The following is a 25,321-nucleotide window of genomic DNA, read 5'->3' as shown; positions in this document are numbered from 1 at the left end:
TCCATGATTTTTCAAATAACTCCCAGTGGTTCAGGACACTCTAGAATCATATTATACAAACATGCCAATTTGTATTAGCAAGTATTCCTTTAACTTCCTTTTAATCAACATCTGTACAGACATATTTCTCTTTTCATTTGCTTAAAGATACATTTTAAAAAACATTTCTGTGATTTTAGACTCAGTTTAGTTTCCCACATTTATTGAAGGCCAGACATGCTCTCTCTATCCTCACACACACCTTCCTTGATACAACTGTAAAAACTATTCTTATTTCACTTAATGTTTTGGCCACCAGTAATTCATTCTGCCTTTTGACAGCTGGATATTCTTTTCCTCTACCAACCTTGACTGTCTATTTACTGTTTGTTTCCCTTACTCTACCATTTCCACATGAAGACACAGTGGCTGTTCCCAACTCCTTCCATTTCTTCCCCACATGCAGGATAAAGGGTAGGCTGCTGTGCGTTAGCTAGGACTTCTTTAGGGTGCTCTATTTTTGTTTCACATTTACGGATTTCATGTCCTATGGAAGTTCACAGTATATATATTTTTATGACTCAAGTTAAGGTTGTACACCACCTGCGGCACCAAATATGCACTTTGTGTTAATTTCTGAAGGTTCAGACAGGGGGAAATAGACCATATATACATTTATACATATTTATTGTAACTTTTAAAAGTAACATTTTCATTTACTTTAAGTATTCACCCCTCCTGTGTTCTACATGTGCATGTATTAAGAGGACTAATACTGGCTTTCAAGTCCAAAATTAATACCAATAAAATTACATGCCAGAACCAAGCTTTGTTGCTTGTTGGCAGTTCTTGTCAGGATAATACTATTATACAGTACCAATATGACACAGGACACAGGTTAGTCCTTCAGAAATAGCCTAGGACTGGCTTAGCATGGTAATTACGTTGCTTCGCTTCATCTCCAAGAAGATGATCTTTCCTTCATGGTCAGGCACCAGGAACAAGCCCATGCGATGGCTCCTTTTTCACATCCACCCAGTAGACAAGGGCTCCTTGTTTTTTCTACCGAGGCTTCTTCAAATGTAAGCTTTTTCCGTCACCAAAAGATGAAAGCTCATCGGCCATTATGCTTAGAAGCATATTCTCTTCAACACGACAGCAAGAAAACTGTTAAAATCTGGCATTTAGTTGAGAACTAAGAGTATAACAAACCAAATTCTACCCTCTGATACACGTACGCAACTACCACTGATTTCAGTCTAGCCCTCTGCATATTACTTTAGACACATACACTACAAGTAGGAACAAAAGTGTCAGCAAAAGACTACACTTACATTGTTTCCAAATTAATCTGCAACTGTACAATTCTAATTGCAATAGAAAAAGGGGAAAGGAATATAACAACAGGTATTAAGAGAGATATTTTCCAAATTTTTATTTGTGCACATTCATCAAGTGAAAAAGATAACTTTTACAGCTTCTTTGGTGCCCAATATTCAGCATACAAAAATGTAAAAGACTATTCACAAAATAAAACACAAGCTCAAACTAAAAAAATGTTTGAAAGGTAGTGCACATCGTGACAGGTTTGCTTATGAATACACAGAAATTACTGCAAAAATAAATAGAACGTCTTTTTAAAAGCAGCAATTTCATATCTTGTAAACTTTCGTTTTTACAATACAGCACTGTTCAAAATAAAATCCAAAGGGACTGGAGTTTACACTGTGGCCATGAACAAGTAAAAGAGTCTGTATTTCCTCAGCTATTGTTGGTCCAGTTTTCCATTTTTTGCTTTTAGTCCAATGTGCAGCAGTCTTTAAAGGTGCTTGGTTAGGGAACCTAACCATTAAGTGGTGAATTATAAAATTTCTTTCCTGCTTTCAAACACGAATGGGTAAATCTGCTCCACAGCACTGGCAACAGCCTTTACGTTTGGCCCTGAGACATTTTAACAAATAGAGAGAAGAGGAAGAAAAAGTCAGGGCATTAAAAAAGCAAGAATGTAACAGTACCTCAAAAACCATTCAGAGTATATCAGTTAGCACAACTTTACACTGTAGACACACCTTTTCTCATATTCAAGAAAGCTACTAAGTACTTAGAGGAAGAAAATAACATGCAACTTCTAGAGCCCATAATGACATTTGAACTGGTTATTGACTAGATTAGAAATTAATAACTCCACATCTGTCACTTTTATCTCATAAGAAATTATATACTGTCTAGTACACTGGAATAGAAGAATCCCAGCAAAAGTGGGGTTAGAAAGCATACCATATGCTTTCTGATTTGCTACTGTCCTCAGAACCTGTATACCCACATCAAAGGATGGCCACTTCAATTTCTCATTTCATTGAGCTAACCAAGGAAACTATTTGTAAGTGATGGATTTTAACCTCTGTCTCAGTTATTCGACAGTTCAGTATAACAAAAACTTGATGGGTCTGTAACTTTGTAGTTTGGCTTATTTAATACCTCTGCCATCAACCTCAGGACACAACTGTTAGCCCAAAATCTGGTTATCTCCTCAAACGGGAAGAATCCTCAGGTTATCATCTAAACCAGTGGTTCTTAACTTGGGGTGCACACACCCTCTGGGGGTGCAAGACATGCCAGATTTTTTTAGAAGGTAAATCATCGAAAACACAAATTAAGCACAGGCACATAAGTACAACTACTTTGTTTCATCAAACCTATGTATTTATTAACATTATACATTTTTTAACAATTACCATAATATACAAACAAAAAATATATCTAGGTTTAAAGAACTGACCTACTTCAACAATTTTTGATAAGGGGTGCGAGAACATATTTTGATTTTTGATAAGAGGTGCAGTAAAGGTTAAGAACCACTGATCTAAACTAATTTACTGATGCTTTGGAGACAGAAATGGAGAGTGAGTCAGTGATGTCTGCTGGTGGCACTAAGTCACTGTGTAACAAACTATGAAGGTTGCAAATGATTGAGCAGAATGACAAAAAAAATTAATCTTGGACAGGAGTACAGTGATGTATTGACCAAAATAGTCAACTTTTCATCCATACTGATAGTGTGTGAAATTATGATTTCCTCCGAGGAAAACTATTTTGGAGGCTCAGTAAAAAGGGTCTGCCTAATTTGCAGCAGTATTTTAAAAAAAGTGTAGAAAATGCAGAAAATACAACTAAAATTGTATCAAATGCTAGCATGCCCCCATTTATAGTACTGCCAACTTTTGGTGACCTGAGATTGTGTCTGTGGACTTTCTCAATTAAGATGATGCCTGCCCTTTATGCCTTTAAAAATCCCTTTCTAAAGATATTTTGGATTGTGTAGGTGGAAAAACTAGGATTACGTACCCCAGAAGAGAAAAGAGTTAGAAAGGAATTCATTAATTTATTCAAAATTTTGCAACCCATAAAGCCTTCTGGGTCACCCAATGAAAACAACCAGTATTTTTAGGCAAAATAAAGATAAGTTCAATAATATTTCAGACAACTTATATAATTCACTGCCTCTCAAAGTCAGTATCAAATATCACAGCTGGATTTTTAATGGCCTGCATAATTTAAAAACTATTAACAAAATTTGTATAAATGAAAACTAGGACAAGGGTAATCAAGTCACATGTTTCATGGCATAAACTGATTACCACTGGGGTCCCTCTCTGCCTCATGGATAACATTGCCAGTTTGGTTGAGTGAATTTGGGGAGGGTTTTCTGCCTTCTTGTAAAGCACCAGCTATTGACCACTGTCAGAGACAGGATACCAGACTTAATGAACTAATGGTTTCACCAGGAATGAGAAGAGGACTTCAGAAGTTTCTTCCTAATGTAGTGATCTTTAAAGAGATCACAAATCGTTGTATATCCTATTTATGTGCAAATTTCAGGAAACATAATTTTAGTGCTTTTTTTGTACATTTATGAAAATAAGAAAATGGACCAGGAAGAAGATCCTTCTCACATTTTCAAATCTTGAGAGGATTATACGAGGCCTATCAGCCAATATACTCTGCTTTCCAGGCAGGCACTACTGAATGCACTGCACCTCCCTCCAATTTGTCTGCTACCACAGAAATAAGAAGTTCTAGAGAGCAATGCCCAGTAACATCCAGCAGGCCGGGGAAAGCAGAAAGAGCATGAGTAGGTACATGGGTCTTGCAAGGATAGTAGTGATTCTCCCAAAGTTGAAGACCTGGAAGGGAACCTCCACAGCAAGACAGAGGATTGTGGAGGTTAGCACAGGGAGAGAAGAGAGAGACAGAAGTTGAGGAAACCCAACACGCATTTTAGGGGAAGGAAAGCTGGAGTTGATGACACTGCCACCAGCTTCCTCATTTCTTTTTCTCTCTTCATCAAGCCTGTAACTCTCCCCACACACGTCATTTTTTTTAAAAAAAGTATTTCTCCTGAATTTTAATAGAGATTTTTAGTTACAAAATATAAATAGTTAAATCACAGTTCAATAAGTTGGCTGCATTTCTCGGGAACATTCAAGCTTCTCATTTATTTGAAAAGTAATTTTTCTTCTATGTTTGGCTGTCACTAGTTCAAATTAGCTTGCAGGAACCTTTACATTTTTGGGTAGGTTTCCATTTTGGATGTTTGTGGGTTTTAGCTATAATTATTGCAGTTAAAAGAAATGTATTGTATAAAATGTTACGTCTTTGTAAGGAACCCATATTCCCCCCCCGAATACAAGCATGATTTTTGATACCAATATCTTATCTGTCATTTCCAGTCAACAGAAATTTAGCATGGGATAACTCCAGATCATGTGTGTCGGAGTTCTATTTTAATTTCCCACAGTTTTTGAATCTTTTTTTATTCATGTTTTTTCCCCATTTTAGCAGGTGTTGTATTTGCTCTCAGCTGATGTTTGTGCATATCTGGGAAACATGGTAAAGTCCTTCTTGAGATACAGGGCAGAGGATGCCAAGTAGGAATAAAGGGGAGGGGGAAAGGTGGCACAAAGCCTCCAAGAAAATATATATATATACACATATACATACATATATATTTATTTTAATTTCAGGACCAAAGTCAACAAAAAAGTTCCAATGACTGAGGAAATCCATTAGATGTCTGGTATCTAGGAAGAGGTTTCCCCACAACTATTTTAATTGTTTGTTTCATTTTAAGTTTGCAGCCAAGGTTATGTGTAATTTTTCCATCCAAAAGGGGCAAGAGGAAGTTTACCCAAGCGTTTGCCAGACTAGGACCAAAACCTGAAATAGGGCAATCTCTAACACCCCCGAGTTGTTGGTCAAAGGATGATGTTGCCATGTTGTACTGGCTGTGCCTCTCTAGTCTCAAGGTGCATGCCTGTGATAGTAACTGTTGCTTAAACAGCAGTAGTTTATGGGACTGTACAGAAGAAAAATGAGAAGGAAGGTTAAAGTTTTAGAATTTGTAATTAAACAAGCAAATATCCTCAGTCTCTGGTATATAAGCTCAGTTTCCTCATATGCCTCATCTCCCCAGAAACTGACTACATCCACGTGTATAAAACAAACGTATTTGATCTGCTGGGAGTATTGCATTCTCCCACAGTTATTCAGGTATTTTCACTGAAAGACAAATTATCTGGCAGCATTAAGTACAAATGAAATCTCACATGCCTGTCTCTCTGTTGCTTTGAAAGTCTAACTGAACTCCCATGAAACAAAGTAAGTTAAATATTTATTTTGGCATCATAAAGTACCCGTTACTGTGATACTTCCTGTTGAAAAAATCTGTAAGGTAGCTCTGAGAGGTTTTATTCTGTAGCACACTGCAGGATGAAGCTCCGGTTCATAACTAGAAAACAGAAAAGATTGTCAAAGACACTTCTATATTTGCTAATAAAAAGCTGATACACTGAAGAAAAAGATAAGAATTCTCTTAAGACCTACTGTACCTAGCATGAGGTCTATTATTCTTCGTAAATTCTGGCAATCTGATTTCAAAGGGCATGTTGCATACTGCTAAAACATTGACAACCTTAAAATCTGTGAAAATTACCTTTTGGAGAGAGAAAGAGAACAAGAATAAGAAAGGTTATGATATCTGATACGAAAAAGATATCTTCTGACAATAATTTGATTATTTCAACCAATAAAACCCTGCGTTTAACACAAAGCTGACAAGAGTAGGAATCCAAACAGAACTAGGGTAGATTTTTAAATACCTAACTTAGTTCTGAACTATATTTGTAATCCAATAACTTGTCTAGCAAAAAAACCAACCAAACACACAATTGCCTTCTCATATAGATTCAATTACATTTAGAATGAACACACATGGTCTATATTACTGTAGTAAGCATGTGTAACTAAGTTAAAAATTAACTAAACCAAATTATTCATGAAACACCAAAATAAATGACACGGGGAAAGCTTGGTTTGTAGTGTTACTAGAACCCACTAAGGTGTTACATAGTTAGTTCATATTAACAGTTTATCATTATTTTATTTAACAGTTTCTCCCAGAGTTAAGAATAAAAAAGAAAATGAGAGAAAACTGCTTGTTTGTTTTTTCTCCAGTAGCTAGTTCACAGAAAGCCATTTCCTTTCTCTTTTTGAAACAAAAAGCTAAACTGCTGGCTTCCAATAGCCTTTTATCCACAGCCACAAAATGCTACAATATGGTGGTAAAATGCTTGTGGCGAATTACCAGCAAAGCCAGTGCAATGGTGGGAGATTTTCCTGAAGCTGTTAACACAGACATGGCCAATGAAGACCCATTTTTGCTCAAACTTAATTAAAAAAAAAAAGAAAAAAAAATTTTCAGCCTGAGAATGAGTCTACCAAATTTCAGTTGGAACAATTAAATTACAAGCAGATGAAAATGACCCCTTAGAATGGAAATGCTTGCGCAATATTAATTAGACATCAACATGTGCTCTGCCTATAACGTTCACTCTTACAATAAAGTTAGGCCGCTTTAATCTGTTTCTGCACCTAAATGAACCAGTTTATATTCTATAAAGCCATTACTAAAGCTTTACCAGGGTATATATTTCATCTGACTTAATTCAACATTCCGCTCCATCGTTTTCACTTTTACATGATATCCAATATTTAATAGCCCCATCACTTAGTTTTTCAGTTTGATTTAATGCACTCAGGATAGTAAGAGTTGCTGTGGGCTGGTTGCCCACCTCTAAAATCTGGTGGTCATTTTATATGCTAAACAACCTTGGAAGTAGGCCATTCTTACTTTCATATCATCACTCTGATATCTAGCTACTTGCCTGATAGAAAATGTATGGTTTATTTAATTAAATTAGAGCAACTGGTTGCATGATAGCTCTAAAATGTCATTATATGCCCTTCTGCTCAAGGAACAAACACCGAACTGAATGGTTCTATCAGCCACGCCTAAGTCATTTACTGTAGCAGACCTTGCAACTGACTGGTAGATGCAACTGACTCAAGCTCAGGCAAGGAGGAGTTCCACTTTTTAAGCTCTAATTTAGGAGTAAATCCTGGTCGCAGTGTACAGTGGCTAACTAGACTATAGCAACTTGCTTTAGTTTAATTTAAAAAAAAAAAAATCAAACTTGTAGCAGTTAGGAATTGTTCACCATAATGGCTATCCGAAAACAAGATCCATTGGGAAAATGTGTCTGTTCATATGACAACCATATTTATGCCATTCAGAATATTTTACAAATGGATGGGGCAAATTTCCACTTTTCTTCAATGCAATCCTTTTAGAGATTTTGAGTATAAGGAGAACATATATATTATATATATATATGCAGGTGGTTAATTTACCCAGCCTCCTGAAACAAATTTCTGTTCATTAGCTGATAAGGAAGCCTGGTACTGAACTACCAAGTGGGAGCCCCAAATACACTAACATAAATACAATCTCAAGATAACTTGCGTTGCTACACAATGAGAATTTGAGTGAGAAAATGCTGGTTATGAAATTGTTATAGCACCTTTTCTGCTGACCATCTGTTCTGAAAGGTCCAAACATGCTATCCCCTATCAATAGAAATACATACATATACTATTGTTCACCCCTAAAAGAGAAGGTTATTATCAAAAGGATCATTACCTGAAAACCTAGTTTCTGCAAGGTACGAGCTAATCGTCTGGCACCAAATTTAGCTTCTTCTTCACTATAATTTAAAGGAGAGAGATAATAAGCAACTAGTTTTACTAATAGTTACTGCAATAAAACTAAAATTTTAAGATGTATACATACACATGTTCACATACTTACATATGTAATCACAACAAAAACTATATTAAAAGAACGTTAAAATGCAAAGTCAAGTGAAGAAGTGCCAGCATTAAGATAGCCTGTACATATGAAATCAGCCCCCTTGAGCATATGCATTATGACAGTGTTTTCCAAACAGCAGGTCCCGACCCACCAGTGAGTCTTGGAAAGCATCTAGGTGGGTCACTTGTGGCCCAGAGGTGCTCTCCCCACCTGCAATCTCACTTCTCCTTGAAGGCAGCAGTGTAGTGAGAGGGATTTGGGCAGCAGCAGCATGGAGGAAGCAGCTGAAGCCAGAATTGGACAGTCAGCAGCCTGGTAGTGATTGCGTGGTTGTACAGTCAACACCCTTATACTGGTAGAGAGGCTTGCGTGTCTCAATGACCCTGAGAGCGATGCTGCCTGGAGTCATGTACTCCCTTAGGGTCACCCATGGCAGAACTGTCAAGGGCGAGGTTCCAGACAAAGTGTGATCCAAAAGTCCCTAACAGCAGAGCAGATGGAGGATAACTGCACAATGGAGGTGAAACTGTTGTCTAACGTTATAATGGCTGTGAAGGTGGATGAAGGCTGAAGCAGATAGAGAATCTCCAGTCGTCATGGTGTCCATGACACTTGTTTCAAGTCCTCTATCTGTCAAGGATAGTGTGGTGACTGTTGTGCACCAGTCTCCCCATTTTAAAAGAAGTCCCGCACAGGCATCTTCCAGCTTTTGGGAAAACATTGCACACACAAGTCCGGTGGCGATCCGCGAGTGGTGACAGGAACAGGACAGTGAAATCTGGATGTTCCTAGTCACAAACTGACACACAGGCGATGGGTGTGTGATACAGTCGTCTTGCTCGAGGATTGAGGCGGGTCGAGCATCTCTGCAGCTGCACCCACAACTGAGCAGTCCTTTTTCGGATCCACTCTGCTCACCCCACATGGGAAGGGGGGTTAGAAAAGGTACCCTAAAAATAGTCTTGCCTGTTTTTTCTGGTTGGACAGCCGCATCCAGCAGGATCACCACCTCAGCCGTCGAAAATGTAAGAAACTTTTCAACTTTGGAACTTGGAACATACGTACCCTGATGGACAACTCAAACAGCGACCGACCAGAGTGATATACAGCCATTATTGCTCATGAATTGAGTCGGTTTAACATCAATATTGCTGCTTTGTCCGAAACTAGAAGAGCTGATGAAGGACAGGTGAGGGAGGAGAAAGGAGGATACACCTACTTCTGGAAGGGAAAATCTATAGATGAATCCCGATTTCATGAAGTGGGCTTTGCTATAAAGAACAAACTCATAAGGAGTGGGTTTGGGGGGGGGGGGCGGTGGGGGAGAGAGAACCTGGATTTGTGCTGGAAATGGCCCACCTTGATTATCATACACATTGTAAGGAGAGTGATCACTTTAGATAAGCTATTACCAGCAGGAGAGTGGGGTGGGGGGAGAGAAAACCTTTTGTAGTGATAAACACCCATTTTTTCATGGTCTGTGTGTATAAAAACATCTTCTGTATTTTCCACAGTATGCATCCGATGAAGTGAGCTGTAGATCACGAAAGCTTATGCTCAAATAAATTGGTTAGTCTCTAAGGTGCCACAAGTACTCCTTTTCTTTTTGCAAACTCATAAGGTGCCTCTCTGAGGTACCAGTTGGCATCAATGAGCGGTTTATGACACTCCGACTGAGGCTCACCCAAAATCAACAGGCAACTATTGTGAGCGCCTATGCACCAACACTGGATGCCAATGAGAATGCAAAGGAAGATTTTTATTCTCAGTAGGAAACCATTTTATCGGAGACCCCTACAGAAGATCAGATCATCCTTCTGGGGGATTTCAATGTAAGTGTTGGACGAGACTCAGACCTGTGGAAAGGAACAATCGGGAAAGAAGTAGTTGGCAAAAGCAATTCAAATGGAATTCTGCTCTTGACCAAGTGTGCTGAACATGAACTTATTACGAACACTCTTTTCCGACACAAGGAAAAGTTCAAAACATCTGGAGACACCCAAGGTCAAAGCACTGGCCTCTCCTCGACTACGTCATAGTTCGTGCCTGATATCGTAGTGATGTACTTCACACAAGAGCAATGACAACTGCTGATGACTGTTGGACTGATCATAGCCTTATTCGATCCAAAATGAAAATTAAGATCACTCCCAAATGGAGGCTGCAAAAGAAGCAGGTCAGGTGCAAATTGAAGGTTCAAGATCTGAAGGACTCTATTAAGCGTGACCACCTCCAAGCAGTCTTAGAAGAAAAGCTCCCATCAGAGTTTCCGGAAGAAACTGAGGAACATTGGAGCCAGTTGAAAGCAGTAATAATCAATGCCTGTGAGGAAACCATAGACTACCAAACCAGAAAACATCAGGACTGGTTTGACGAGAATGATGCTAAAATTGAGCAACTCATCAATGAGAAGAGAATGAAATTTCATGCTTGGCAGAACGACATAAATCGTAATACAAAGAGAGAAGCCCATCCCAAGGTGAGACTGGAAGTCCAACGTAAAACCAGAGAACTCAAGAACAAATGGTGGACTGAGAAAGCACAAGAACTCCAACATCTCATGGACATCCACAATACTTGTGGTTTCTGTAGTGCCACCAACACTGTTTATGGGCCAATTCATCATGGTATCAATCCTCTTCACTCTAAGGACGGAACCACATTTCTGAAGGATAACGAAGCCATCAACTCTCACTGGAAAGAATGTTTTGAAGATCTCCTTAACTGTAATTCAATGGTTGCAGATGAAGTCCTTGAGCAAATCCCTCAATGACTATTTAGGGATGAGCTCAGAGACTCTCCCAATTTTTATGAGGTATACAATGCCACCAAGCATATGAAGAACAACAAGGCAGCAGGTCTAGATGGGATCCCCACTGAAATCTTCAAAGACGGTGGACCAGAGCTAATTTGTCAGCTTTACCTGCTTACCCTTAAAATCTGGATAAAGGAGGAGATACCCAGTGAAATGAGGGATTCCCTGATTGTCACCCTCTTCAAGAAAGGGGATAAAGTGGATTGTGGAAATTATCAAGGTATCTCCCTCCTAGCCATTGCAGGCAAAGTTCTGCTGCGGATCCTTGTAACCCGACTTCTGCCCGTCAGAAGAAATTTTACGAGAGTCACAGAGTGGTTTCCGACCATGTCGTGGAACTGCAGATATGATCTTCACAGCACAGCAGCTGCAAGAAAAGTATCGGGAGCAAAACCAACCACTGCACATGGCTTTTATTGATCTAACTAAAGCCTTTGATTCAGTGAATCGCCATGCCCTCTGGACTGTACTTTCTAAGATTGGATGTCCTGTTAAATACACTGATGTCCTAAAATTGCTTCCTGATAACATGAAAGTGACTGTTCTGAGCAGCACTGGCTCCCAAAGTGAATCTTTCAGAGTACAAACAGGAGTCAAACAAGGCTGTATCATCGCTCCAACCATGTCTGCGGTTTTTATTGCCGTCATTCTTTACCTAATTGCTGGGAAGTTTACAGCTGGCATTGAAATCATTTACAGAATGGATGGAAAGCTGTTGAGGCTTAGCAGGCTGAAAGCCAAGAGTAAGATTTCCACAACATCTATTGTGGAACTTCAGTATGCTGATGACAATGCAATCTTGGCCCACTCTGAGAAAGATCTTCAAACTATCTTGAATGTGTTTGCCAATGCTTACTCATGTCTTGGTTTCACTCTTAATACCAAGAAGACTAAAGTGCTCTATCAGCCCTCTCCAAATGAGGTATTACCTGCTCCATCTATCAAAATCAAGGGAGTGGCACTGGAGAATATCGATCATTTCCTCTACCTGGGAAGTCATCTTTCAGCAAAGGCAGGTATTGATGCAGAAATTCAACATCACCTGAGCTGTGCCAGCGTAGATTTTTTTCGTTTACGGCACAGGGGTTTTGAAAATCATGACATTCAAACAGACACAAAGCTTCTTGTTTAATCAAGCCGTTATTCTCCCAACACTGTTGTATGGGTCCGAAACTTGCACAACTTAGAGACACCACTTGAAAGTCCTTGAGAGGCACCATCAATGCTGCCTTCGTATGATTCTGAAGATCAAATGGGAAGACAGGAGCACCAATATTAGTGTTCTAGAAGAGGCAAAGACCACCAGTATCGAGGCAATGATCATCCGTTAGCAATTCCTGGTCACACTGTCTGGATGCCAGACCATCGCCTCCCAAAACAGGTCCTGTTCTCTCAGCTGAAAGAAGAGTACCGTAAGGACAACAGAAGTGTTATAAGGACTTGCTGAAGGACAACCTAAAACAGTGTAATATTGACATTTGGGAGACACTTGTCCAGGATCGCTTAATGGAGTGAAGTCCTACATGCTGGTCCCCTGCAGTTTGAACTTGCTCGCCGACAAGCTGAAGAGGACAAGAGGCGCAGGAGGAAGGAGAGACTGGCTTCCAGTCATGGTCAACAGCCTCCTGCTGAGCCCAAAAACATCTGCCCCCATTGTAATAGAATTTGTGATTCAAGGATAGGCCTTATTAGTCATCTGAGGATCCATAATTCCCATGGAAGATGATCATACTCGGTAACGAGTGAACGCCCATCATCATCATCAGTGATCACGGCCCAGCCGAGGGAGAGAGGGACCAGCTGGGGCTGCAGGATGGGGCAAGGCAGGGAAAGCAAGAGCAAGGGAACGAGGGGGAGTTGAGCAGGAGGCTGGAGGGAGAGGGAGTAGGAAGCTGGAGGGCTGAGAAAGGGAGGGAAAGGGAAGTGAGGGGGTAATGGTGGGTCCCCCCAAAAGACAAAATGCATTTGATGGGTTGCCTTAGTAAAAAGTCTGGGAACCACTATATTATGTTACAGTCTTCAATTACAGGATCAATACTATGTTTTCCACAGGACCCTTGCTTCATTCAGTTCACAGCATGGACCTGCTCTGGGGATAAATCTGGGTTGTGTATTGAAGGGGACTGTTGTCTGTAGAACCCTGCTTCATTTCAGACCCCTTCCTCAGCCAGTCTCAGTCCTCCCTGTCCCAAGGCCCAGATTCCGCCCCTCCCCTCCACCAGCCTGCAGTTTCACTCTCCCTCTCTCTGGCTCTTTGTCCCAATCTAGTCCCTTGTCCCCTCTGCATTGGAGCCACACAGCAACCTGCTTCACGCAGCAGGAGGTCATGGAAAACACAAGAGAGCCAGGCTCCCAGTTCAGGTGCCAGGACCCAGACCTGGCACAGCCCACAGCAACCCAGCAATTGCAGGGAAAGTCCTGCTCAGTTCTGGGCTGGAGTATGCCAAATGGAGACCAACTCTTCAGGGAATGTAGCTGCTAAAATTGAAGAAGGCTCTATTGAGAATGTGCAAATGGAGATTCCCTCCCCCCCCCAGGGTTTAGAACTTGACCAAATTTGGATGGATTTTCACAGAGACAGCAAAGAATACTCCCCTGACACAAAGTACCCCACTTCCCCACACTCCAATTTCAAGTCATTGCTCCAAAGCATGGAGATGCTAGAGTATTTCAAAGAAAAGGTTGCCAGACTTTTTCTTTTTAAATGTGGGTAAAACAATGTATTTTTTCCCTAGTGTCATTCTCAGAAATAATGGTTGAACTGTTTTAGTTGAAATTTTCAAAAAAATTCAGCCTGAAGCAGACATTCAGCACAAAAAAATTCTACCCAAAGGGTTAAAGTTTGGCAAAATTATAAGCAACTGTAAACAGATTCTTATAATGGGAACTGTCGTGAAACCTTCATAATAGGTGGTTGAGCTGCCAATAATATATGCAATAGATTTCATGACAATAAGTGGTATTTTCCAATGTCGTATACAAGAGTTTCATCCAGGAACAATTTTTTCCCTCTCCTTCAAAAGAGGGCATTTACCTTGTGGCTCCTGTGCAAATAACTTTTCCTGAGGACCAAATTGTGGCCGTAATCCTAGGTTTCCTAAGCTTCATTAATACTTTCTGAAAGAATTAGAAGAAAAACAGGTTTTAGTGTATGTGTGATTTCATACTGAAAAAACAAGTGTTATACTAATAAAATACTTCCTTTATTCTATTTTAGCCTTGAGGACTGTTCCTTCCTTGCCTTCAGAAGTTAAATCAATATCAGCTCCTAAGAAGAGCAAAATAAACCTGAAGTATCTTAGCCAATGAGCAAGTATTAAAGTAACAGGCTGGCTGGTGGCTCAAGTGAACAGAAATTATTTAAATAAACTTTTTTAAGGCTGGTAGCATTGTGCTATAATCATCTTCGCCTGTCACTATGACCACATCACTGCTCTGACTCTTTCCACTGATTGTCTCCTTCTGCACAAATTCAAACTCCTTGATCTCATCTGCAAAGTTTTACACAACTTTACTTTGTCTACATTTCAGATTTCATTTTCTTTTGCTTCCCCAAGCATCCTTCCTCTGCTAATTCCCTCTTGATTTCTCACTGTATTTGTCTCCTCCTCTAACCTGTGAAGCTGCCCATACTTTCACACCATCGCCTATACCTGGAATAGCTTCCCTACACCAGTATACCTAGCAACCTCACTATCTTGCTTCAAAATCCCACCTCAAAACTTGTTCTTTGACTAGCATTCAACATTGATCACCACTTGAGCACTTCCCTGCTACCACTCATGCTTGACCATGGCAGAATTAATAAACACAAGATTGTATAATACCTTTCTAACAAGGTGTTCCCCTATACATTGGAGCTAACTGTACACATCAGATTTAGTTTCTCAAGGCAGTGATCCGAGTCTTACTTTATTCCTGAATAAATATGTGCACATCTACAATAGGAGGCTATATAAATAAATAAGATTCAAGCCAAGTTTTTGGCATGTCAGAATGGGTATTTTTCTGGACAACCCAACTAACCCTGCATGGACAGGAAGATGGACTAGATCAGTGTTTTTCAACGACCAGTCGATGGACTTGTGCCTGTCCCCTGAAACTTCATTGACAATACAGAAAGGCAGCAAGCTGGTCCCTGGGATCAAAAAGTTTGAGAAACACTGGACTAGATGACGGCAACAAGACTTTCTCCCTGTTTACTTTAATATTGGGTAAGGGTGCACCAGAAACAAACTGCATAGATTTAATTTCACAACATTTCTTATGGCTTCAAAGTACTGCAATATTTGTCTCCTCAAATTTAGTATCCAAGAACAGATACAAGCCTGGCAAACCTGAACAAGAAGAAGTCAAAGAGATGAGAATCCAGCCATTCTAAACACAGTTCTGCTACATTGACTTTGGAATTCACACTACCAACTACATCCAACATATGGATATTGACAGAGCTCTAGTTTGATAAACATGTATAAAAGTTAGTCTAGTTTGGCATTAAATTTCTTACCCCAACATCACGCTTGTAGATCACATTTGCTCCCTCTAATGCAATCTTCCTCAAGTTTAAATGACATCTTGTTCTAAAAACACATACTACATTTGTGATTAAAATGTCCAATGCAACATCACTGTCTGCATCCATTGGGGTGGTTGAAAACTCAGATTCCCCACTAGCATACCATGAAGATCACATGCTGAAAAAGAAAACAATACAATTAAAAATACTGTGTCACACAGTTGTCTAAAACCATCCCTTTCATGTACCTTAGTTCCTTAATTGAGACAGTTTTAGAATCTGGAACTGAAGAATAAATTGTATGCCATTCTGACTCATTTATGGTCTGTGTTAACCACACAGTTTTGCATCCTGTGTATCAGAAAACAGGAAACCTATTGCTTATTAACACTCATGTTTCAATACAGTGAAACCAACTTATCAGAAATTGTCATGAAAGAACTAATTATATATAAAAACTGGGAAAAAAATTAAAGGAATAAGATATCTTAATTATACTATGCTGTTCATTCAACAAAAATATTTTTAAAAGCTGAATATGAAGATGAATTAGTATTTCTATGAAACAAAGGACAAGCTTTATAGCACCTATAAGCGATAACCTTTCCTCAATTCCTTCCTCAAGTCAGTGCAGGATAAAGTTAAACATAAGGAAAAATTTGTTTCTCTTGACTGTTTCGATTAATGATGATTACATGGATGAAATTTAATTCCAAATATAAGGATCAAATATTTGCCAAAGTTTATGCTTTGGAACTATAAGCCTTCTCATTGCCTGTGAAACTGTAAGATATGCACAAAACATGAATACGTTAAAAGAATAAACTGACTTTGAAAAGTATTTTTTATCCTTAAATTAGTTTTCCTGTGTATAGTTAATGCTATGAATGAACTGGGAGGAGAGGCACTTGCTTACACTATGTCATTCTATTATATTCTTAACATTGTGTTTCAGTATAATGTAGGGCTACAACAGGGGTGGGCAAACTTTTTGGCCTGAGGGCCACATCAGGGTATGGAAATTGTATGGCGGGCCATGAATGCTCACGAAATTGGGGCTAGGGTTGCGGAAGGGGGTGAGGGCTCTGGGGTGGGGCCAGAAATGAGGAGTTCAGGGTGCGGGAGGGAGCTCCGGGTTGGGGTGCGGGGGGGGGGGGGTGAGGACTGGGAATGAGGGGTTTGGGGTGCAGGAAGAGGCTTCAGGCTGGGCCCAAGGGGGTTGGAGGGTGGGAGGGGGATCAGGACTGGGGCACGGGTTTGGGGTACAGGGGAGGGGTGTGAGGGCTCCAGCTAGGGTGGAGCCAGGATTAGGGTTTGGGGTGCAGGAGGGTGCTCCGGGCTGGGACTAATGGGTTCAGAGGATAGAAGGGAGATCAGGGATGGGGCAAGCTATTGGGGCACCGGGGCGTGGGTGAAGGTTCTGGCTGGGGGTGCGGGCTCTCGGGTGGGGCTAGGGGTACAAGAGGGGGCTCTGGGCTGGGATCGAGGGGTACAGAGGGCGGGAGGGGGAATAGGGCTGTGGCAGGAGTTTGGGGCACGGGGGGGAGGGGCTTAGGGATGTAGGCTCCAGGAGCCACTTACTGCAAGCAGCTCCCAGAAGCATGTCCCCGCTCCGGCTCCAAGGCATGGCCAGGCAGCTCTGCGCACTGCCCCGTCCGCAGGCGCTACCCCTGCAGCTCCCATTGGCCAGGAACCACGGCCAATGGGAGCTGCGGGGGCGGGGCCTGTGGATGGGGCAGCGTGCAGAACCGCTTGGCCACACCTCCTCGTACTACATAGGAGCCGGAGGGCAGACATGCCGACTGCTTCCTGGGAGCCGCGTGGAGCAGGGAAAGCCCCCGACCCTGCTCGCTGGGTGGAGCGGGGCAAACCCCGGACCCCACTCCCTGGCGGGAGCTGAGGACCAGATTAAATGGTTGGATGGGCCGGATGTGGTTCGCAGGCCATAGTTTGCCCACCCCTGGACTACAGTATAAAAAAAAAGAAACTTTCACCATTTGATGGTTAAAAGTAGTTCCTGTTTTATGCCAGAAACTACTTCAGAATTCTTCTCTCCTACAAATAACACATACTGGCATATTAGATAAAGTGAGTGAGGTAACATCTTTTATTGGACCAACTTCTGTCATACTTAAGGATTGTTCAGTGTCTCATTTGTGAAAATCAGACCAACTCTGAAACATCCCAGAGTTCAAGTGCTCTACTAGTAATACACTGAACTTTCACTTCCCACTGCAGACTTGTTTTTTTAAAACCAATTATTTCAACATAATATTGCCACTAAGAATTAAAATTCAAATAGAACTATGCAATAACAGCTTCAATGTTTTTTGTCATTTTTACCAGCACACACACATTCTCCCTAAAATTGGATAGGAAAGTCAGCTCCTTTGGTTTTGTGGGGGTGGTTTTAGTTTTGTTTTTTGAAGCAGAGAGGAGGTAGGGGAAGGAAAAGAGAAGATATATATATAAGGGTATATCTGCACTGTAGTTGGGACCATGCCTTCCAGTCTCAGTAGACAGATAAGAGCTAGCTCCACTTCAGCTGGCCTGCTAACAATTGCGGTGTTGCCACTATGGCATGAGCTAACCACCTGAGCCCAGGCATGCCTAACCCTCCAGGTCCAAGGTCAGGTGACTAGCCAGTGCCACGACGATATCTCCACTGCTATTTTTAGCATGCTATCCACTGAACTCAGACTCAGGAAATCAGGAGTGTCTGAGCATGGGTGATTAGTCACTGCCACAAAGTCTGCACTGCTAGTCAGTGTGCTAGCTTGAGTGGAGCTAGCACATCTCTGTCTATCCAGGCTGGGAAGCATGCTCCCAGCTGCAGTGTAGACATACACTAAGGGTCTCACCGAAGCACTGCAATTTATTTTCGTAACTTTTTACAAGAAAATATAGAAAAGTAAAAATTTTAATGCTGCTTGTTAGGAAAATCCTTGAAAAATTACTGGCTGGCAAAATGGGCAAGAATTTGGCAAGGAAAGATTCAAAAGCTAAAGCAGACCACAACTCAAGAGATGGAGGACACAGTTAAGGTTAAGATTTTGTCACGGTTATTTTTAGCAAAAGTCACATACAGGTCGCAGGCAATAAAAAAGAATTCATGGAAGCTGGAGCCTCCCAGCACAGAGATGACAGACTGAGCCTCACCACCCAGGACTGATAGCCCAAGTCCTGAAGTTGCAGAGGTAACGAAAAAATCACGGAATCCGTGACCTCCTTGACAGACTTGTAAGCCTTAGCCATAGTACATCAAAACACTGTTGATCCATTAGCTGAAAATCCAGTAACACCCCACACTGAATGCACACAACAAACAGCAAAGAGTATAATGAAAGAAAAGCTGTCAGCCTTAAGATAAATTCTCTACACTGATTCATGTTATCAAAAAAGCAGGTGGCCAGGAGACAAGAAACTGCCACATGTAAAAGGAGCCCATCACATATACTCCCTTGCTAAATGAAATACAGAGGCAAGGTCAAAATATTTTTGAGAAATAAGCAAGAGGGAAACCAAGATTGTTAGTATCAACTTTTCCACCTAAGCACTTTTAATGTTAATTTGCCATGCATTCTTGGCCTCCTATCACATGGCACCCTGCCACAACTTCTGACCAATAGTCTTCTCAGACACACCTTGAGTGGAGGACTACAGCTGGATAACAAGAGAAGCAGGTTTCAGAGTAGCAGCCGTGTTAGTCTGTATCCGCAAAAAGAAAAGGAGTACTTGTGGCACCTGAAGTGAGCTGTAGCTCACGAAAGCTTATGCTCAGATAAATTTGTTAGTCTCTAAGGTGCCACAAGTACTTCTTTTCTAAAAGAGAAGTAGCAACCATCATATAGTAGTGACACATTGAAATGCAGATGTGTTTTACATATGGAACTGGCTGCTGTGTGATCATTGTCTATTTCACTCTGCAGCTGGCTCCATATCTGAAACATTATGTCATAGCTCTTGGCTTGTCAGACAGAGGAAAAAGGAGGCAGGGGGGAGAGAGTAAAAGAATCAAAGCAAAGGCAAAAGAATAGTGAGAAAGCACAGAAGATGATATAGGGTGTGGAGGAGAAAGAAAAATGGTAACTAATATTTTTCTACTGAGAACTATACATATCCCTAAGCTTCCTAATGCCCTATCATGTCTGTTTTTGATGGCCTATTACAGTATAATGCTTACTTAACCACACCACAGCAGCTGTTAAATAATGTAACTGCTTTCCTGGGAGATGCCTCCACCTTTTTATCACAAAACACCCATCTTTTAGAGGTAAATGCCAGCTATATGATAGAAGTGGTTAAGAACAGTGGGTAGAGGGTGGCGAGATCACAAAAACAAACAATCCACAAGTTCAATGTGGGAGCTGAAAATTACCAGTAAGAATACTAATATACTGTGGGGCCCAGTCAATCAGAGTGATTTCATCCACAAGAATATCATCAAGAACAATTTAAATATGCAGATTTTGGCAAGCTGAAGTTTTATATTGTAATAGTAATGCACCTATTTTCATCAGTAATATTCTGAAAGTTCAGATGATACAAAGCACATAACTGGAAATTTGAAAATGAATTTTAACTATAACTTTATAATTGTAGTCTACAGCTTGTGACAGTTACTTGGTAAAAAGTGACATTTGTTATACAAGCAATATCTGAGCCCAATGTAAAAGACTAAAACCACCTTCCACTGGTTGAAAAAAACAAACTTGAACATTTAATATTTCAATGTTGAGTGTTTACACAGTAAACTACTTCAGATATATAATACTGATTTAAGTTTCCTCATTAACAACAGCATGTTGAACAAGCTATTTAATACAAAACATTATTACTTTAGTGTTCTTTCAGAATACGAAGCCACAAGAGTCAGGAATTTCATAGTTGGAATTTCATAGTTCATTCTTGTTCACCCTTTGTTACATATGCATAATGATAAGGTCTTTCATTACATGATCTAATGACACTGAATAAAACAAGAGAGTTCCCTTTTGTGGTGTAAAAGGCGGGGGGTGGGGAGGAGAGCTGTCTTTGTCTCAGTAACAGTCCAAGAAGTTGGATAAAGGAGGAAATCTAAAACAAAATCTTCAGACATTCATTTTAGTACAGTATAACATACTGAGAACAATGAAAAGATTCTGGGGAAATGAAGTGTGGTGGGCTACCGTCCTTCAAGATAGAAATACAGATTCAGCTTCATGGTTATTCCTTTTTAACAAAAGGGCAAATCAACAATATTAACAAGAGGAAAGATGCAAAAATATATTCAGAGTTTATATATAACTGTTCTTTAAATTATACATAAGATATTTGCGAGGCGGCATGGTCCAGTGAACATGGTACAGACACGGGGCAGGACACAATAGGGTAAAATCCTGGCTCCAGTGAAGTCAATGATTCACCTCTAGTATCTAACCCTAACTCTGCCACTGACTTGCTATATGACCTTGGGCAAACCACTTAATCATTGTACCTCAGCTTTTCTGTCTTTAAAATGAAGATAAAAGTGCTTATGTACCTTTGGTAAAGCACTTTTTGAGACCACTCAACAAATAGATTTATAGGGCTCACTACTATTACTCCAGATGTAGGAACTATACTTGTAAAGCAATGGGACAAGAATGGAAACAAAGTTTCCAGTTCTTTATAAATTGTGCATTTATTATTATTATAATAACGGGCCAAATTCCTAAACCTGCCCTATTAGACTCCACTAGATTTTATTGATTAGCTCTGTTCATGAACTTTCCGACCTAAAAGTATTAAAAAGATACTGTCAACTTAAAGAGTATTGCAACATTGTGCCAGTGCTTGAGAAGCACTAGTTAGTGTGCTTTTTATTGTCCTAGCTTAGAAAAATGCCAAAGGTAAACAGCCTATTTGGGGGGAAGCAAATTCAGTATTATGTTTTTCACTTTTAATAACCTAAAATATTAGTAGCACATGCACAGAAACATTTTAAATAATACTTAACCTGACATATCATTTTAACTGATAAAGCTACTACCTTAAGATAGCTAGAAACAATTAATTAATAAAAGTTCAAACCAGTCTGTAATACATGGACACTGTCATAGGTTTACTGATGACGAGCCTTAAGGTCTTTCGGCATCTGAATCTTGATGCTATAAAGTACTGCGAGGGAGCAGCTGATGTAAGGGAATAACTACTCATGGTTTATGGTGTTACCAGAGTCTTTTAATGAAAGACTTAATGGCATACACTTACTTTTATGGAGATACTAGTCTTGCTCTGCAAACCACTTTGGTCTCAGTCTCACTTTGGATCTGCGTGGGAAGACCACTGTGCAGTTGCAGAGTTCACCCATGCAGCTCTGACTGCAGAACTAGGGCCTTCATAGGCTGTTAGCCAATAGTGGTACTGCCATTCTATTGTACCAACATCCATGTGATGAAATGATTAAAACTACAACACTTATTTTGTATGATAGAAATAAAGCTGTAATAGAATGCTTTATGTTTGCTTTCTTTTGTAAACAAAGACTTAAGCTCTATTTGGACATTATTTTACCTAAATGCTGAAGTGTTCCTTAAAACATAATTGATGGTCTGAATTCAGCAGAAAACATTCCTGGCCTCAGTAAGCCTTGGGGGATGCAGTTGTTGACTTCACAATAATCTGTTTTATTTAAGGGAAAGGTTAGCTTGCCACAAGAAAAAACCCCACAAAAACTCCCTAAACCTCTAGCTCTGTGGCAGGAACTTGGGAAGCTACTCTGGGCAGAGAGCTTCCCAACCAACTAGTAAGCTTGCAGCTCTCAAATCTTAGGAAACATCAATCCTTCACCAATGCTGTGTAGCTCATAGGTAGGTCCCTACCAAATTAACGACCATGAAAAATGCGTCAGACCATGAAATCTGGTCTCCTCTGTGAAATCTGGTCTTTTGTATGCTTTTACCCTATACTATACAGATTTCACCGGGGAGACCAGCGCTTCTCAAATTGGTGGTCCAGACCCGAAAGGGAGTTACAGGGAGGTTACAAGGTTGTTGGGTTTATTTCTGGGGGGATGGGGGGGTGTCCTGGTTTCCCACCCTTACTTCTGTGCTGACTTCAGAGCTGGGTGGCCACAAGGCAAGAGCTGTTGGCCAAGCACACTGCTCTGAAAGCAGCACCCCACCAGCAGCAGTGCAGAAATAAGAGTAGCAGTACCGGAACCCCCCCTACAATAACCTTGTGACACTCCACACAACTCCTTTTTGGGTCCTACAATTACAACACCATGAAATTTCAGATTTAAATAGCTGAAATCATGAAATTTACGATTTTTAAAATCCTATGTCCATTATATTAACCAAAATGGACCATGAATTTGGTAGGGCCCTACTCATAGGAGTTCCAGTAGCACTTGTGTAATGCCTCTATTGTCTCAGTGGGGAGATGATTTAAGAATCCAATTTCTTGAACACTAAAACAGACTTTAGAAGAGGAGGATGAACCTTTCCCTTCACCTTATTGGTTGTCTGCTGGGTCTGATGTATGTTTTTGTGCGCGTGTATGTAATCTGTATATCACAATCTCTCTCTCACACACACACACACACTTGTCATGCAGTGGTTCCTCTTAGTTTCCTAATTAGATGACTGTCAGTCAACCAGGAAGAAAGAATCCACCCTTACATTAGGATACCAGATGATAAATATTTTGTCTCTCAATATCATAACCATCATGTAACATGGCTGTCAAACTGGGCAGAGGAAAATTTTTTCCCCTGATCAAAGATGGCCACCGTAATGCCTAAAGTAATATTTTGTTTGCACTGTATCTCATTTCCCTCCCTTGTGTTTGGTGCGTTGTGTTTATTTAGGTTTTTGTTTTTTATAGATTGTAAGCTTTTAGGGCAGAGTCTGCGTGTTTGTACAGCACCTACCACACAGGGGCATTGGTTCCTACTGAGGCCTTTAAGTGCTGCTGCATATAACTATTATTGCTTGTATCCACGGTCAAGAAAGTACACTGGCCCCTCACTAGAATGCGTGTCTATATAGCGCGAATTCGCATATAACGTGGTCGCAGCCATGGATCCCAAATTTAATTACTATAATTGCAATTCATTTTAACATGGTCCCCACGTTAACGCGGTACCACGCATGGATCCCAAATCTCGTGTTCTAGCGAGGGTCCAGTGTATTTCCTCTTTTGAGCTGGTGATTCTCTACAGGTTCACAGTTTAGGAAACTCACTGCATCCAAGACCACTTGCTCCTAGGTTAATTTTTCCTTTTACAGAGCACTTACTTAGCAGCACAAAATTGTTAACATGTTCCATTCATATTTTTCTTAGGGACACTGTCAGGCACTTTAGACCCCCAATCTAGGTTTTGGAGGGAAAGGAGGCTTTGTAAAGCTTAATATTTATAGAAATATTTTCATTAAATATATACAAAATAGCTTTAAAAGCTTTTATAAAAGCTGTGTTAAACATTCCTTTGCAGTAGTTGCTGCAATGTCTAGGTTGGATTATGCTGCTGCATCAGAACCAAAATATAAAACTGACTAGATTCTTGTTTTGGAACAAACTGAATGAAGTACAAAACATAAATGAAAAACATAAATAGACAAAAGTAAGCAATGTTTTTTAGCAATGATTTGTTTTTTAAACTTAGCCAAAATCTTTTCATGGAAACATGAACGTTAGATTTTTACTTAAACTTTTTGTTAAACTACAAAGCATTCAGGCCTAAATCATGTGACAGTTTCCATTTCACAACGCTGATCACCTGGGATAGATTCTATATCTCGTTTAACATGCTGCCACCAAGGGTTAATCTAACTAACAAATGTTATTTTAGGAACTTACAAAAATCATCCTTTGGGGGAAAGGGGGGGGGGGGGGTTGGTTAAGTATTTGCCATCTTGAGGAGCCTCTACTGGTTGCCAGGAAACAGTGTTTCCCATGGAGGATGCTCTTGTCACGTTCTCCTCCTCCTCACTTTCCCCTTCCCATGGAAAGGGACAGTGAGAGGGCGGGGTGGGGCGGGGGGGTTGGCCAAAGGCCTGAACTACGTTTTGTGCACGCACCGTTATTTCCGCAGCACCCTAGCTGTGGGGATGAGGGGAGGGCCCAGACACTGCTGTGATCTCTGCCCCACGCCGCCCAGGAAGGAGCCACTAGGCGAGAGCAGGGGTGGGAGCGCCACAGGGCTGCGAAGCCCGAGCCCCGCGCCCCCCGCTCCGCAAGGGGCAGCACCCAGAGGCGCCTTTATTAGGGTGGGGGGCGACACAGAGGCCGCGGGCGGCTCAGCGCTTGCTCTTGGGGGACCGGGCCCAGACCGCGGGGCGGGGAAGGGGTCTCGGAGCGACCTGGACGCAGCGGGGCTCCCCAGTCCCCCGCGCTGCACCTGCCTGCCCGGCCCCCCCGGCGCCCCGGCCCCGCAGCGCCCGCCCCTCCCCCAGCGCCAGACCCTCCCCGGCCAGCGCCGCGGGTGGGCGGCGGCGGCGGCTGCAGTTACCGCGTGGGCCGGCGGTTGAGTGTCCCCGGCTCCGCCGCGCGCGGCCCGGTTGCTACGCGCCCCGTCGCTCTCGCTCTTTGTTGTTCCGGGTCCCGGGCCCTGTCCCCGCGACAATAAACATCGCAAAACGCGGCGGCCATAGAGACGGCCCCGGATAGAACGGCCGGCGGAAGTGCCACGAGGGCCGCGCTGTGCGCGCGCTTCCGGTTTTTCTCTCCACCTCCCTTCCTCCCCGCCTCGCGCTAAGCAGCCCAGAGCAGTATGCGCGTGGGGACGTCTGCGGGGTTCGGGGCCGAAAGTCCTGTTCAGGGCAGGGCGGGCTCGAGC

General features: G+C 41.4%; 1 protein-coding gene across 3 annotated transcripts; it reads right to left on the bottom strand.

Annotated features, from left to right (window-relative positions):
* Nucleotides 1-1,389: 1,389 nt before the first annotated feature.
* TBPL1 (TATA-box binding protein like 1) lies at nt 1,390-25,206 on the bottom strand. Of its 3 annotated transcripts, XM_027820562.3 has the most exons (8): nt 24,995-25,165; nt 22,054-22,161; nt 15,511-15,697; nt 14,038-14,120; nt 8,018-8,081; nt 5,868-5,971; nt 5,673-5,767; nt 1,390-1,920 (listed from the first exon to the last, which is right to left on the bottom strand). In XM_027820562.3, exons 3-8 carry the CDS (start codon nt 15,643-15,645, stop codon nt 1,841-1,843), a joined length of 561 nt encoding a protein of 186 aa, XP_027676363.1. In that variant the 5' UTR covers nt 15,646-15,697; nt 22,054-22,161; nt 24,995-25,165; the 3' UTR covers nt 1,390-1,840. The 3 variants fall into 3 exon arrangements, 2 of the variants coding, with proteins under 2 accessions (XP_027676363.1, XP_007058108.1); XR_005224704.2 differs by lacking the exon at nt 22,054-22,161 and having other exon boundaries at nt 5,590-5,767; nt 24,995-25,206; XM_007058046.4 differs by lacking the exon at nt 22,054-22,161 and having other exon boundaries at nt 24,995-25,206.
* Nucleotides 25,207-25,321: the final 115 nt, after the last annotated feature.

The sequence above is a fragment of the Chelonia mydas genome, chromosome 3 (assembly GCF_015237465.2).
Source record: "Chelonia mydas isolate rCheMyd1 chromosome 3, rCheMyd1.pri.v2, whole genome shotgun sequence".
Taxonomy (NCBI): domain Eukaryota; kingdom Metazoa; phylum Chordata; order Testudines; family Cheloniidae; genus Chelonia; species Chelonia mydas.
The sequence above is the reverse complement of the archived record's forward strand: the minus strand, read 5'-3'. Positions and strand labels throughout refer to the sequence as shown.

Coding starts and splice junctions, on each gene's coding strand:
- TBPL1 (XM_007058046.4), bottom strand. CDS start 15,645: ATGGATGCAGACAGTGATGTTGCATTGGACATTTTAATCACAAATGTA. Junction 14,121..15,510: donor TCTACAAGCGTGATGTTGGG/GTAAGAAATTTA, acceptor TAATTCTTTCAG/AAAGTATTAATGAAGCTTAG. Junction 5,768..5,867: donor AATAATAGACCTCATGCTAG/GTACAGTAGGTC, acceptor TCTGTTTTCTAG/TTATGAACCGGAGCTTCATC.